Below are 15,025 nucleotides of genomic sequence, written 5' to 3' on the forward strand. Positions count from 1 at the left end.
TCATCTTTTTCCTGAATGTTGTTGTTCTTTGGCCCCTGTGAAAAATTAGGATGAGTTATAGGTTATTTTCAGGAGTTCAAACTTTATCAATTCTACCCAGCAACCTCTGATCAGGGCCATTGTTTCTCTGTCTATAAGTGGTGGTATTTTGGATCTGTCATGACTCACAACTACTTTTTCACCCTCATCCCCCCTCTGCTGTCTTCTCTCTTAGATGCATGTGTGAAGTACAGGCATCTCCTCATCAATTCCATCCGCCAGAGGTACGGGAGCAGGAGAGCAGCGGAAGCACAGGAGCAAACACAGCCACTGCCTTTCAGCCAAACCTTTGTCAACGTTGTCATTCATCAGAGCAAAGCCCCTCGCTTTAAAGAGAGAACAGAGAAACCCCAGGAGGGCCTGGCAGGGGCTCCTGAGGCAGAGGAATGTGCAGACACGGCTGTGAAAGTGTCGGATCTGCTCTGCAGCGAGGCCCCGGCGCACACGACCAAGGTGATCTTTTTGTTCGGGAAGCCAGGCATAGGCAAGACCAGGCTGATGCACAGGATTTGTCAGAAATGGGCAGAAGGTGTCCTACCTCAGTTTCTCTTCACTTTCCTGTTTGAGTTTCGGCAGCTGAATTTGTTAAGGAGGAAATTGACCCTGAAGGAGCTTTTGTTTGACATGTTCCTGCAGCCAGAGGACAGCCCTGACGCCGTGTTCCAGGCCCTCCTGGAGAACGCCCAGCAGACACTGATCATCTTTGATGGGCTGGATGAGTTTGCAGCTAACATGGACGTGTCATCCTCCTCTAAGGGAGGCCCAGCTCCTACCTGCCCTCTGTCCATATCCCAGCTCTTTGCAGAGCTCTGCCATGGGAACCTCCTGCCTGGCTGCACAGTGTTGGTCACCAGCCGCCCGAAGAGGCTGCCTGACTTCTTACTATGCACAGTGAGTGTGTTGGCAGAAATTTGGGGATTTGACCATAAAAAGGTTGAGGAGTATGTTAGCCACTATTTTTGTCAGCATTCATTCAGAGAACGAGCTATTGCTCACGTGAAGAACAACACCAAGCTGCTCAGCATGTGCCTCATCCCCGCCCTGTGCAACATCGTGTGCATCTGCTTGGAGTATCTGTTCCTCAAGCACCAGATGAGCGTGGAGCTTCCTCAGACTATGACACAGTTTTATATCAAAATGTTTCTCATCTTCCTGAACAAGCAGCAAGGAGACTGTGCAGGTGATGAGGAGACTCAGGTGAACTGTAACAAAAAGGCCATTTTGGGTCTGTTTGACCTTGCACTGAGAGGCCTGGAAGAGAAGAAACTTGTGTTTTATGTCCATGATATTCCTGAGGATGTGAAGGAATTTGCTTCCTTGCATGGATTGCTGACTGTCTTTGAAGTGAAGACAAGTGGCACCTGCCCAGAGGCTGGCTATGCCTTTGTGCACTTGAGCTTGCAGGAGTTTTTTGCAGCGCTGTGTCTCATGGTGAGCAGGAGGGTGGACAAGAACTACCTGAAGAAGAAGTTCTTCTTGAAGTCAAAGTGGACTTTAAAGAATGAGACAAAGACTGAGTTTATGGAGAGTTTTCACATATTTCTCTCGGGCTTGTCGTCAAGAGAGTGCAGGACGTTCCTCATGCTGCTGGCAGAGCAAGATGAAGCTTGGGTGCAGGAGAAGCAGGATGTGATCCTGCAGTCTCTCAGGAAACTGGCAGCCACTCATCTGTCAGGGCCCAAGGTCCTTGAGCTCTGCCACTGCACCTTTGAAACACAAAACCTCGAGGTAGCCCAGCACATTGGGAGCCTGCTGAATTTCAAGTATGAGTTTAAAAACTTCAGACTGACAACGCTGGACATGTCGGCTTTGGTTTTTGTCATAAACTCGGGCCAGGATTTGATTTGTTTGGATTTTGCAGGATGTCTTGTGGACACTGAATGTTTGGAGGTTCTGGCTGGCTGTGAAAATGTGGAACACTTGAGGTAAACGCAGTGAGTGCTGGGAGCTTCTGGGTGGGGAGAAGGGCTGAGGGACTGGAAGGTCAAACCTCAATTTGTTCTAGAACAGAGAGAGAGAGATGATGTGAGAAAATTTGGTCTGAACAGCATGACTTCAGTACTGCAGAAATGTATGAAATAATGAATTCATGAGTAGATTGAAGGGCAATAAGGTGAAAAATCCATCGTGGCTATATTTTTGTTTGTTTGTCCATTTTGGTTAAGGTGAACAGCAGGGTAGTTAATGCAGTAGATGAGAGGGAAAATGATAGGTATTTCTTTTCAATACAAAGGAAGGGTGAATCCTGCAAGCAAATGAGAATATCAGCTTTTGGTGTGTTTATCTTTTTCCCCTTCTCTTCACATTTTAGCTTTCGTAGCAGGAGATGTGGTGATGACTTTGCTGCTGCCCTTTCAAAGTGCTTACAAGGAATGGGGAGCCTGAAGAAACTGGAGTAAGTTTTGCTTGCAGCACCAGTGCCTTCTCCCTTCCTGTCTGTCCTCCCCTGAGTGCCTTTGGCCCCCCCAGGCTGGTCTGTTCTGTGCAGGGTGTGAGGGTGACAGTGCTGCACAGAGCAGCACAGACACCTGTGGCTCTTGCTTTGTGCTGGCACCAAGAGCAGTGTTGTGCTGCCCTGCTGGAAAAGGAGGATGAAGCTGGTTCAGGTGGCAGAGCCAGGTTGCTGCCTCTGTGTCTGAATGCTGGGCACGTGGTCTGAGACAAGGGCCAGACCTCAGGCAAGGTGTGAGACAGGCTTGCCACGTGCTGCAGGGGATTCCAGTGCTCTCTTTGCTTGGTCTGAGCGATCCTTTCTCCTTCCAGGCTGACAGGTGGGAGCATCACAGCTGAGGGGATGGCTAACTTGGTCCAGGCTGCATCCCAGTGCCTCCAGCTTGAGGAAATAAAGTGAGTCTGCAGTGGCAATGGCCAGCAAGCCAACCATTCCTTCCTTGGGATGCTAATGGGGATGAATCCTGTGCAGCCTGCAGGGCAATCGGATACGGGATCCAGAGGTGAAGAGGGTGATGGACCTGTTTGCAAAAATGGAGAAGCTGAAGAAAGTAGAGTGAGTAAAAATGGCTTAAACCTTGGCTGCTGAGAAGCCAGGCACAGCACAGAGACGTGGGGCACCAAGCTGAGGCACAGACATTTCAGTGTCAGCAGGGCTGTGCTGGATCAGTCTGAGGTAGGCTCAGCCTCACAGTTCTATTCTAATTCTTTTAAAATCATCCCAAGGGAGTCCTGGCACCACTGACACCTCTCCAGGAATAACAGGGCATGTGCTCAGCTCAGTGCCCAGCTTGACTTTTCCTCTTCTCTTCCCCTTGGCGAGGTTCAGGCTGAGATATCTCACTCTGATTAAGGGAGGATGGCTCCATCAGAGTCTTCCCAGCCTTTCCACAGCCCTTTTCTCCTGTGCTGCTCCTTCCAGCGCTCCTGTGGCCATCCAGAGCTGGCTGAGAGAGACAAACTGCTACAAAACTCCCAGCAGGGACTGCAGCTTTTTAGGTGGAGAGAACCAGCCTGGCTGAAGGGATTTAAAGCCTCTGAAAAGCTGCCAGGGGCAGTTGAAGCAGCAGCAGAGCTGTTGCTGGAGTCTGAGTGCAGTTTGTGTGACAGGACAGGGACAGCCACAAAGCCCTGGAGTCAGAGCACTGCCTGCCCATCCCAGCTGAGAGGGACAGACTCTGCCTCTAAAGGTTCCACACACGCTCAGGTGCCAGCAGCTGAACCCAAAACACCTGCAGTCATTGCTGGATCCCACCCAGGAATGAATCACTGGCTCTGCAGGGTGGTCAGCAGTGTTTAAAAGCGTGGCAGGAGGAGGGAGGAAAGGAGGAGTGTACCTGCTGCTCTTGCTTTCCTGGGCACGCTGGAAAAAAGCTTGTGGGGAATGCCAGGCTGCCCCAGGGAACAGGAAAGGCAGGGAAACAGTGTCATTTGTCATGGCCACTCCCTCACCCATCTCCAGCACACACACAGTGCTGTTCCCAGGGATGGCTCCTGCCGGGCTCTCAGGAGTGCTGCCCCGTGGCCCTGAGAGCAAACAGAGATTTGTAGCAGCAAGATCTTGTGTTTCACATCCAATGAGGTCCAACCAGCAATGAAACAGAACGAATGTGCAATTAAAGAATAAACCCTCAGAGGCTGGAGGATTGTGTTCAGGCCTCCCTGCTTTAATAAGCCATAATTAAATTGGATTTGGTGTCGTGGGAGTTGAACTGCACTGTGTGTTGTAATCATGAGGGTGTGAACCACCTCCACTAACCAACCCCAAACTGGGCAGTGATCATTCTGCTGCACATGGAGGAGTTATCTCTGACTCTGAATTCATGGGAGCTACACCTTGCAGAGAAAGAACTGTGATCTGATAATGCTTTTGTTGAGTCCTAGATGGAAATTTCAGCAGTTTTTGAGAAATACCCCTGTTGAAAGATCGTGTGCTTCAGGATGTTTGTGGAACAGAGCAGAGGGCGTTTGTGTAACAAAAGAACATGCTGTGGGGTCCAGCAGCTGAGCTTCTGTTTTTGCCTATGTTCACAGCCTGAGCAACAACCATCTTTCCTTGAATGCTGTTCTCAGTTTGGCAAAGGAAGGCATCGTGTGTCAAAATGTTACTGAACTCTGTGCCAGGTATCAATACAAGGGAGCTCTTACAAAGGCAAATAGGATGTCTCTTTAGATGCTGACTTTAAATGGACATTTTTTCAGCTTAACTGTTGGCTAATTGAAGTGAACAAAAATCAGTTTAACTCCTTTTTTCTTTACTGTTGGAAAAAAAATGTGCATTCATCATACCATGTACTTCCTCTTTGTATTCTTAGTAGGACTTTTTGTCATTGGTCTATAAAACCATTTGCAGGGTGTGAAATTCTTAGTCTATAACAGAATTTAAACTCTTAAAATTTAAACTAAGCTCTGCAATATATCAGAAAGGAAATTCTTTACTAACTAGCATAAATTTGCTATCAGTCAGCTAAGTTTAGTGAAAATGTGTGAATTTAGCTCTAGCTCTGCACTCCTTTAAACTACAGGGTTTGGGGTTTTCATGTCTTTGGGATGACAAAGGGGTAGATTTTTAAAATCATCCTGGCTCTTGTGGTTGTCTTATGTTCTAAATTTAACAGGCCAAAGTAATCCCTGGTGTAACTCAAATTGCATATGGCTTTTTCTTATTTTTCTTGCTGGGAGTTTTCTCTGAATCTCTTTCCAAAAAACTTCTGGTCTTGCAAAAAAAAAAAAAAAAAAATCCTGGCCCAATCTTTTTCAGTGTGTGGCTGTCCCATGGGCACTGCAGCCCCAGCTCAGAGATGTCCTTTGGCACTGAGTGGAGTGTCCTGTGCCCTCTGAGCACGTGCCTGGGCCACTGAGATGCCAAGGCTCTCCTCAGCATCCAGGCAGCAGCTTTGGTCCTTACCAAACTCCTCTGCTAAACACATGGCATCCTTCCAGCTCTTCCCTAATACTGACCTGGGTCTCTTTTTCAGGGGGGACACCGTGATTATTTATTTTTCTGGCACATCTGGGAGAGCTCAGAGGTGAGACCCTGCGCGTGTGGTTGCGCTGTGTTCAGTTGTGCTGATTGAAGTGTCACCATAAACCACAGTGCCAGCCCAGCTGGTGCCACTGCCCTTGCATCTGCCTGAGCAGTGGGAAATGTGGCCAAAACCAGCTGGGTTTGCACACACACACCCACAGCCAGTCCCACCAAAGCAGCTCCTCAGAGCCTGGGTGAGCCTGAGGTGCCTTGGTTCCACTGCAGAACTGCTGAAGGATGCAGAACACAGACCTGGTGGTGTCTGCTGGGAACCATTCCCTGGGACCCAAGCTGTCAGACAGCTCATGGCAGCAGAATAAAAGCCAAATATTTTGCTTGTTTGCAGGTCTCCAGATTTGAAGTTGGAAGAGAGTAAAGGACACATGATTCCAACAAGACGTGTGAATTTATGGTAAGAGTAGACACACAGAGTCCTGCTGGTGCATGTGATTTGCAGATGGCAGGTGCTGTAGAAGGGCCAGAGAAGCAGATGTGTTCATCCTTAAGGATATTTCCACATGTGGAAAAGCTTGAAATAAACCTGAATCAGTAAATGAAAATGACAATAGAAATCCTGCCCAGCCAGGGGCACCCCCATCCCCTCACTCTCACCAAACCTTCCTGTTCCCAGCTTGCAGGATCACAGGCTGCTTTCCCAACATGCCAAGATGATTGTGGCCATCCTCCAGAGCTGTCCCTGTCTCTCTGAAGTGGAGTGAGTGCCTCCTTTCCTCCCTGTTGAGTGGCTGTAGGCAGGGGTGGTGTGGGAGCAGGGGATCATAGGATCACACACTGGTTTGGGTTGGAAAGGGCCTTAAAGTTCATAGAATTTCTAAAGCAAGATGGTTTGGGTCTAAAACATGAATCATGTTGGCCAAGGGCTAAAACTTTTTGTCTGAAGTTGATTGATGCAGAAATAAGCAGGGAAGATTGATCTGAGACAGAAGAACAGTCCTGGCATGGGACTGTAGGAAAGGGAAAGCAAGCAGGTTTTGAGGGCTTTGTTTTTACTGTTCCAATCAGTCCCCACTCACTGGAAAATGCTTCAGTTTATCAGGCAACAGTCTTGGAGATGAAGGCTGCAGCTGTCTGCTGGAAAGCCTCCCCTGTCTGTCGATTTCAAAGCAGCTGAAGTAAGTGTTGCCTTGTACAGAGCCTTTGAAGGGAAATGGTTCCAAGCATGCACAACGCTGCTAGCTGCTTCACAGGGCATCCTGTGGGATTTCAGGGACCAGCTAATTGCCTTTTCCTTCCCCAGTCTCAGTCAGAACCACCTCTCAGTCCCTGGCATGTGCAGCCTGCTGAGGTCAGTAAACACCTGCCAGAAGGTGATGGAGGTGCAGGTCAGGTACGTGGGTCTGGAGCCCTGCCTGGGGTCAATCCCAGTGCCCAAGCCTGGGATTGCATTCTCAGGGTTTTGTTGGGTCACCTCAGCTGTGGGGTGGGTGAAGAGCACGTCCCAGGGTGGTCACTGCCCCTGGGGACATTGCTGGGAGCTGACTGCACCAGGGCCATGGTGGGGGATGGAAGGGGAGAGAACAGAGAGCAGAAGGCAATCCCAGCCCTGAGCAGCTGCACTGATTTACCAAGGATTAGGAGCAGGGCTGCCCTTAACAGGCCACAGCTGTGTCCAGTGAGGATGAGTGCAGTAAGAGTGGGATAGTGGGATAGCTCCTGCAGAGGAGGGCTGGGGTTTGTTGGCTGTGCTGTGAGGAGGGGTCAGTGCTGTGAGGAGCTGCCCGGGGAAGTCGCTGAGAAGGTTTGGAACTTTTGCAATAAGCTGACAGCAGGCCATCAACTGCACAACTGGCTGTGCTTTCGTGCATGGGGTGTTTTAAAATGCTCCCCTGCTCTCTGCCTTGGGAGGTTTTGTAGGCAGGATCTCTGCAGTGTGAGATCTGGTGACACCTCCTGGAGCAGAGCTGGAAGCTCTTTCTCCTCTTTTACTTTCACTTGAGAACACACTTGAGTACAGCTATTTTGTCTGTGCTTTGTCTAGTGATTCAAAGAAACTGGATCACCAGGTACTGCAGAATTTGATCCAATCTGAGTTTAAAATTGATGGAGATGATTTTTTTCTTGCTTTGGGAGTGTTTTAAGCACAAGTGATTTGCATCACCGGAGTTTTGCAGAACAAAACCAAACAAGAAGTCCTGTGAATAACCAAACCATGACATTGATGGATTACTTCTCTTCTTCACAGCCTTTGTCCTGGTACTGCAGTCCTGAGGTTTAGAGAAGACAGTGAGTTTGCTGCCCTTCCTCCTAGGTAGGCTGTGTGTGCACAAATGGTGTTATCTCAGCATCCTGTTTAGTTCTGGCATCCTGTCTAGGTAGCAAGGGTAACACTCCACAGCAGTTCCTGCCTCCCACCCCCCAAATCTAAATGTGGAGCTGTCTTCTGGCTTTCTCAGCCTCTTGAAAAGTTGTCACTGCCTTCTGTAGTGTTTTATGTCTCTAGAGCACGTTTCATCCCACAGCATCCCGAGCAGAGCAGGCTGTTTAATGACACCCCTGCTAGCTGAGAATTGTGAGGGTAAAAAAAACAAGTGAGTGCCACACCAAGTTCTGAAAAGATTCACAGATCTCTGCAGTTCAGAGCACTATGTGTTCTGGATCATGGTGCTCCTAAATCATGAGATGATTAGAGGTTAATTTCTGCCCTCAGAAAATTATGGTTAAAGCAGCTCAACCCGAAGGTTTTGACCAAGAAATGGTTTCCTGTTGCTCCTGGAATTTCAGGTTCTTTATACCCTTGTTCTCCATGGACTGAGCCCACTGTAAAATAGCATTTCCCATGGAATTCCACCTCTTAGCCAGAGAGAAACAGCAGCACTCTTAGAGGCACAGCCCGGTGGTTGTGCTTGAGAGAGAGCGACAGCCTGAGACAGGCAATCTGGGCTCCTTTAAGGCACCAGGTGGCATTTCAAACTCTGATATTTTAGGTTTTGCATGTTCCATTTAGTCATGAATAGTCAGATTTAGTTATAGTTTTACTGTTTCTAATTGTAGCTTTTAGTTACAGTGCCACAGTTTAGTTAGTCATAGACAGTTCCATTTAATTATGAATAGTCAGATTTTTGTACGGGCTCTTCACAAAACTTATTTAGGCAAAAGCTAAATTCAGCAAAAGCTGAATTCTCCATCAAACATAGATAGAAATAACTCTTTCCCCTTTTCTCCAGTTGCCTGCACGCTCAGATATTTGGGTAGAAAAGGAGAGCTTGCAATTGGCAAGATACAGGCTGGAGCCAGGGTAGCCCCAGGGATCTGCCAAACTGCTAAAGCAGAGGAGTTTCACCTTTTGTCTGCTTTTGTGCTCATTTAGGGAAGAGCCTGTGCTCTCTACTGGTGACCAACAACATGGGGAGGAAAGCCAGCCACCAGCCACCTCCCAAAAAATCAGGTACCCTGGCCAATTTTCATTGTGTCCACGCATGCCCCATCTCTGGGTCCTGTTTCCAGTGCAACCTGCATCTCTGAGAGGTGAATCACAGGAGAGCTGGGGATCTCCCAGCTGCCAGGGGAGCTGCAGGGTCTGCCCTGGCTGGGGGGAATGTCTGGAGCCCCTGGCAAGGGGCTGGGAGCTGGTGCCCACCCTGTGCCCTACAAAGGACACAGGAGCTGCCCTGCCAGGCAGGGGTGGCCCATCACCTGGACAGGAGCTGCTGAGCAGCAAGGCAATTCCAGGGGATTGTTTAATTCCATTATTGTCTCTTCACTGATTCTCTCGTTTTCAGAGGAGTGAAGTTCACAACCTGGTTTGAAATCCTGCAGACCTGGGTGACTGATTCCTTCTTTCCCCACAGACTGACAGACTGCAATCTCCAAGCCAGTGACCTGAAGAATGTGTGTGCAGTCCTGAAGGAATGTTGCCACATCTCTGAGCTGGAGTGAGTCCTCCTCGGCTCCCCTGGTGTTTACCTGCAGTTATTTGGGGTGCTGAGGAAATGCCCCTTAGTGCTGTACAGAGAGAGGGTAGAGGCACAGCCTGGTGGGAGGTGTGGCTGTGCACACAGGTAATGGAGCTGATGGTGCCTACTGGGTGTTTGTACTGTGAAAATTAAATGCCTTTCTTTAAATCCTAGCCTCTCAGGGAATTTCCTGGGAGATGAGGGACTTTTGCAGCTGTTTCAGTGCCTCCCAAAACTGAAAATGTTACGCTCTCTCAAGTGAGTACCTGCTGGTTTTTCCTTATGCGTGGACTGGGTTTTGTGAAGTGTGGTTTGTGGAAGCACAGTGCAGATTTGTGAAGGGCCCTTCACAATCAGTGCAGGGTGTTCTGTGCTGGGCAGGTGCCCTGTGCTGTCTGCCCTGTCCCCACCTCCAGTCCAGAGCAGACTGACTCCCCTTGGAGCTGAGACCAGTGCCCAGGAGCCTCTGTGCTTGCTCCCCCATAAGGGGACAGGTGGGTTTATGTCAGGTGGGGCACCTGGCTGCTGAAACTGCCTGAGGTCTTCAGCAGCTCACTGAATTTTTCCTCACTGGGAGGGGGAGCAGCTTGGAAGGAAGGGAAGTGCTGGGGAGACTTCAGTGGTGGAGTCTGAATTCACCTGCAGTGGTGGCTGGTGTTTATCTGGGTATTTCACCTGCACTCCCACTGGCTGAAGGAGTGTGGCACCACTCTGCACTGCCGAAACAATTTATTGTTCCTGTTTGGTTACTTGAACTTGTCTCAAGCCAAGAGTGTTCCAGTTACAGACAATCCCACTGGAGCAGGTTGCCCTGAGAGACTGTGGATTCTGTCTTTGGAGGTGATAAAGCCCAGCTGTACAATGTCCTGAGCTGTCTCCTCCACGCTGACCCTCCTGAGCAGGAGAGTTTCACTTGATCAGCTCTAGAGACCTTGGTGATTCTGTGATTCTCTGAACACTGGAAGTGGGATGGATTTAAAGTGTATGGGAGTGAGTTGTGTCTGCAGAGTAGGAAACCCAGGCAGAGGGTGGCACAGCAGCATCCTGGGAGTGCTGCACAGGGATCACTCTTCTGTGGTGTGGGGTTAATTTTTATCAGTTTTGCTTGCAGTTTTGCAGCTGGTTCCATCTTTTCTTCCTGCAGGTTTAACAACAACCGGATCTCCCTTGACTCTGTGTTTTTCTTAGCTCAATCATTAACTACACTGGAACACATTAAAACAATGAGCCTCAGGTATGGCCAGGAGTACTTTTTATATTCCTTTGCTGCTGAAAACCTCAAGCAGTGGGTTTTTAGCAATGACACAGGAGCTTGTGTTGTCAAACTCCAAGCTGATGATGTTCTTTTCTGGTTACAGCTTGGGACACCCACAGGTTGTTGATCTGACCTTTTGGGAAAGAGTCAGGTAAAGTCATCCCCACCCACATAAGTCCTTTAAACTTCTGGTCAAGTTCTAAGCAGAAGGTGATGTGTGGGTCCCTGAGGTGTGTCAGTCAAGTACCAAACTCCAGCCAGGCTGGGGGAAGCCCAGTGAGCTGTTCCATGGCTGCAGGAGGGCATGGAGCAGCCAGCAGCACCCAGCTGCTGAGACAGGCTGCAGCCACTCCCTGCTGGCCAGGACACAGCAGATGCCCAAGGGCTGGGTGGCTGCACAACCCTCTGGAGGCTGGAAGAGGGCTAATAAAGCTCTTTTTCTTCGGGGGATGGGCTGAACCTCATTCTGGCAGGTGGTGGGAGAAGGCAGATTGGAGCAGGAGGCCACTGCCACCAGCTCAGCCCCTTCCTGGGGAGCTGGCTGCAGGGGGAAGAGCCCCAGCACAGCTCATGGGCTAAACTGTTCTTTCCCCAGCAGTACCAGCAGATGGAGAAGTGGCTCCCTGGCACGCCCCAAGCAGGAAGCAAAAGCACAAAGCTTTAGGTATGGCAGCCTGGCTTCCCTTTCCACCAGGACTGGGGGCAGAGGAGATTGTGGGGGTCTTCAGGGCAGTGTGGTGTGTGGGGCAGAGCCATCCCTCCAGCTGTGTCTCCTCAGGAAAAGAATTAGTGCATCTTTTGCTTGCTTTGAGGGGATTGTCTTGCTTTCCAGCAGAGGAAGCTCCTACCCATAAATAAGGAGAGACAGATCTGGGTGGGCTCTACATTCATCCCATGCCAGTTTGTCACCCAAAAAGGCTTCTAGGATTTCCTTCCCGGAGAAGGACAGAGGAGACACCAATTGCAGCCTTCCTCTGGAGAGCCCAGGCAGTGCTGAGCAGGGAGAGATGCTGTGCAGAGTCCTGGGACAGCTGAGTCCTCAGTGGTGTGGCTCTAGGGAGGCAGCACCCAAAGTTCTGCTGTTTTGGTGGATGGCTCTCTCCAATCCGCTCAGGGATGGTGAAGTCGTCTGCTTGTCCCAGGTTTGATTTCTTAGTGCCAGACCAAGGGTAGCAAAATCTATGGAGTGGAAGTGAGAGGGTCACAGTAGGCCTTGTCCTGGGATGTGCAGGGACTGGGGGCATCCTGTGGGCATGTTCAGCTCCTGAGTGCTTTCTTTGCTTCAGTCTCAGGGACTGCAGAGTGGGTCTGGAGGATGTGACCAGGCTGTGCCAGATACTGGCTCAATGTCCCCAGCTGACAGAAATCCAGTAAGTCAGCCTGCCTGTCTGTCTGTCTCCCCAAGCCCAGACACAGATTTGATGTTCAAACCCCAGATTTGATGTTCAGGGTGGCAGCTGCTGTACACCAGCTCTCCTCTCACCACATCCTCACCCAGATGCTTAACTAAACCCAGACTTTCTACTGTCCTGTTTCAAAGAGAGCTTGGCCCCTCCTAAGGCTCCCACATCAGTGTGTAAAGGCCCCAGACCATGTCTGTGTTCTCATTATCTTCCTCAGTTCTGTGCCTAGAAACAATTGTCATCTCTTCCTTGAGACCTCAGCTTGTAGCAAGGCCAGCAAGAGCTCCTGGCCCACCAAGCCATGAGCTCTGCTCCTGAGGGGCTGGTCACTCCAGGCTTGGCACCAAGGAAATGGGAATGCTGGTCAGAACAAAAACTGAGTCATAGCAAATAAAAATAACCTAATTCCCCTATTGCCTGCATGACAGACATCAGTAGCATCATATTCTAGGTGTGCAGTAATGGAAGACTCCTGAAACTGAAATGTTGATTGGCTGTAGGATGTAAGGAAGCACAGATCAGATTGTAAGGACGAAACCTTGCCCAATTCTCATGGCATTTCTGGACATGTGCTCTCACAGAATGTGCCCATGGGTGTGTGCATGTCCATGTAAATGTTACAGAGGCATTAATTAGGGGTTGAAACAATTTCTCCTGGGTTTGTTTCCTTCCGTGTTTTACAGTCTGTCTGGAAATTCATTGAGTGACCAGAGCATTGAGAGATTGCTGAGCTTTCTGCCATCCCTCTGTCATCTGACACTGCTGAGGTAATGTTTGGGGTCCCTGCTTTCAAACATTGCTTTGGAAAGTGTTCATACCACAGCAGATCTTTGGAGCATCAATCAGTAATTGTAAACTAACAAGCAAGGTAAAGAAAATGCAGAAATGCTTTCACACCAATTCCTTTCTTATTTCCAGAAGTAAAGCAGCACTTTAACGATATTTAGCAGAGGGCAATTCAGAATCACAGAATAATGAGATTGGAAGAGTTCATTGAGTTCTAAGTTCATTGGGTCCAACCTATGCCCTAACACCTCAACTAGACTACAGCACCAAGTGCCACGTCCAGTCTATTTTTAAACTTGTTTTTTCAGGCTGGAATTCAGGCCAGGGAAGCCCTCTCAGGGGATAGGGCACTCCAGGGTGTGGACTGAAAGCCCAGGAGGAGCTTGGCCATCTTTTACAAGGTGTTGTAGCGTGGAGGAGCTGCAGGGTCTCCTGACACTGAGTTTGCCCAGTCAGGAGGTTGCTTCCAGTTTGGGGTGTCTCTAACCCAGTAGCCCAAAGGAGGAGTGGTTCAGTGGGAGCCCTTGGTCTGTGCTCCCTTTTAGTCACAGGGGACTAGAGGAGACTCTCCTTTAGGTAAAGGAGCGCTGAGTGCCAATGCTCAAAACTTTAGGTCCTTGCTCCCTCATCCTGAGTTAAATGGGATGTATCCAATCTTCTGCGTCTCAAAATGAACAATGGGAAAATTGGGCTGTGTGTGTGGGAGCCTCTCTTCCTAGGAGCTGATTTCAGTGTTTCTTCTTTCCCTTCCCTTTCAGTATTAGGAAAAACTCCTTGTCCCCACGTTGTGCTGTGCTACTCCTCAACTCCATCAACCTCTGTGAGCGGATCAGAGTGGTGGAAGTCCGGTGAGGCACCCAGGCTCTGGAGCCCAGCAGCTCAGCCCCACAGGGCCCCCAAAGCCTGTCCCCTTTGGAGATCAGTGCTGAAGGACTGTCCTTTGTGTCTGCTCCAGGTCAAGTGAAAATGCCTTCTTGCATTTAGGAGCAAGCACGCCGAGCCCAAAGGCGTCGTGCAGGTACTGGCGCTTGCTGGAGCTCACTGGGGGGGTTTGAAGCTCCAGTGCAGGGAGCCAGATTGCCTCTTGTGTTGGGAATTCCTGGGCTGGGGCCAAGGAGCTCAGGCCCTGAGCTTTAGGGCTCAATGAATCAGCTCAAGTGCAATACAGAGCCATTTGGATGCACTGGGATGGCAGAGGTTTTTCTTTTCCTCTTTTATTTCTGGGCTGCTTATGATCATCTTGAGTTGCACCAAATTCTGCTGCATGAGCACTTGAACTGAGCCTTCCTCAGTGCATTTCCCAAATGTGTGCCTCAAATCGTGGGTGATGAGCTGCACATGACCACCTGTGTGATGTGAGGTGTGCCTGCAGCCCTCCTGCAGCGATGGCTCCCGAGTGCCCCTGCGCAGGAGCTGCAACGTGTCCCTGTGCCAGCACCAAGAGATGGCACAAAATGGGACTGGTGCACAGAGACTGGAGCAAAGGGGCAGCTGCTGGTGGGCCCCTCTCAGTGCAGAGGCTGGGCTGGGTGCTGGCCATGCTTTAACTCTGCTGCTGTCTCCTGCAGGCTGACAGGCTGTGCCATTGGAGAAGGGCAGGTGGAGGAGCTCTGCAGCATCCTGGAGCAGCATGGCTGGCTGGCAGAAGTGGAGTAAGTGGGGCTTGGGGTGCTACCATGGCCTTGAGCAGAGTCACTGGGGGAGAGTCACTGTGTTTGGGGGGTCCAGCATTGACTGGAGATTCCCAGCCTGTCTGCAAGGGAATGTGTGCTTGTTCAGGCTGCTGAGGAACACAATCAGCTGGAAACTATACAGGTCCTTTTGAGCTTCTTTGGGATTTTCACTCCTTTGCTGTTTGGAGGCATTTGTTGCTTCACCTGAGCTCTTCATTTGAGCTTGCTCTGGAGCTTATGCATGAGGTAATTTCATAAGGCAGTGATTTGTTTTAAACAGACTTTTTTTTTTTTTGGCTAAGCTAGGATTTAAGTGCAGGAAATTTGAGTTTTTTCTTCAAAGCTTCTCAGAGGAGCATTCCTGTTTAAAATAAATATAGAATTATGGAATACTTTTTTTTTTTTTTGGGAAGGCTCTTTAAAGGCCATCTAGTCTAACTCCCTGTCATGAGCAGGGACATCTTCAGCTAGATCAG

The 15,025-nt window shown here is 49.6% G+C and overlaps 1 protein-coding gene across 1 annotated transcript in view; it reads left to right on the plus strand.

The window, feature by feature from the left end:
• The window catches only part of NLRC5 (NLR family CARD domain containing 5), a gene marked incomplete at its 5' end in the record, with an annotated part of 34,608 nt that overhangs the window by 7,193 nt on the left and 12,390 nt on the right, over positions 1–15,025 (plus strand). The window contains 22 exon segments of the mRNA XM_084214969.1: positions 215–1,964; positions 2,351–2,434; positions 2,803–2,886; positions 2,963–3,046; positions 4,525–4,614; positions 5,469–5,519; positions 5,865–5,930; positions 6,150–6,233; positions 6,568–6,651; positions 6,777–6,866; positions 7,722–7,787; positions 8,847–8,924; positions 9,328–9,411; positions 9,607–9,690; positions 10,577–10,666; positions 10,791–10,838; positions 11,283–11,351; positions 11,974–12,057; positions 12,774–12,857; positions 13,635–13,724; positions 13,832–13,894; positions 14,445–14,528. Of these exon segments, the coding sequence (XP_084071095.1) occupies positions 215–1,964; positions 2,351–2,434; positions 2,803–2,886; positions 2,963–3,046; positions 4,525–4,614; positions 5,469–5,519; positions 5,865–5,930; positions 6,150–6,233; positions 6,568–6,651; positions 6,777–6,866; positions 7,722–7,787; positions 8,847–8,924; positions 9,328–9,411; positions 9,607–9,690; positions 10,577–10,666; positions 10,791–10,838; positions 11,283–11,351; positions 11,974–12,057; positions 12,774–12,857; positions 13,635–13,724; positions 13,832–13,894; positions 14,445–14,528 (3,391 nt within the window).

This window comes from Fringilla coelebs, assembly GCF_963513975.1.
Source record: "Fringilla coelebs genome assembly, chromosome: 14".
Classification (NCBI taxonomy): Eukaryota; Metazoa; Chordata; class Aves; order Passeriformes; family Fringillidae; genus Fringilla; species Fringilla coelebs.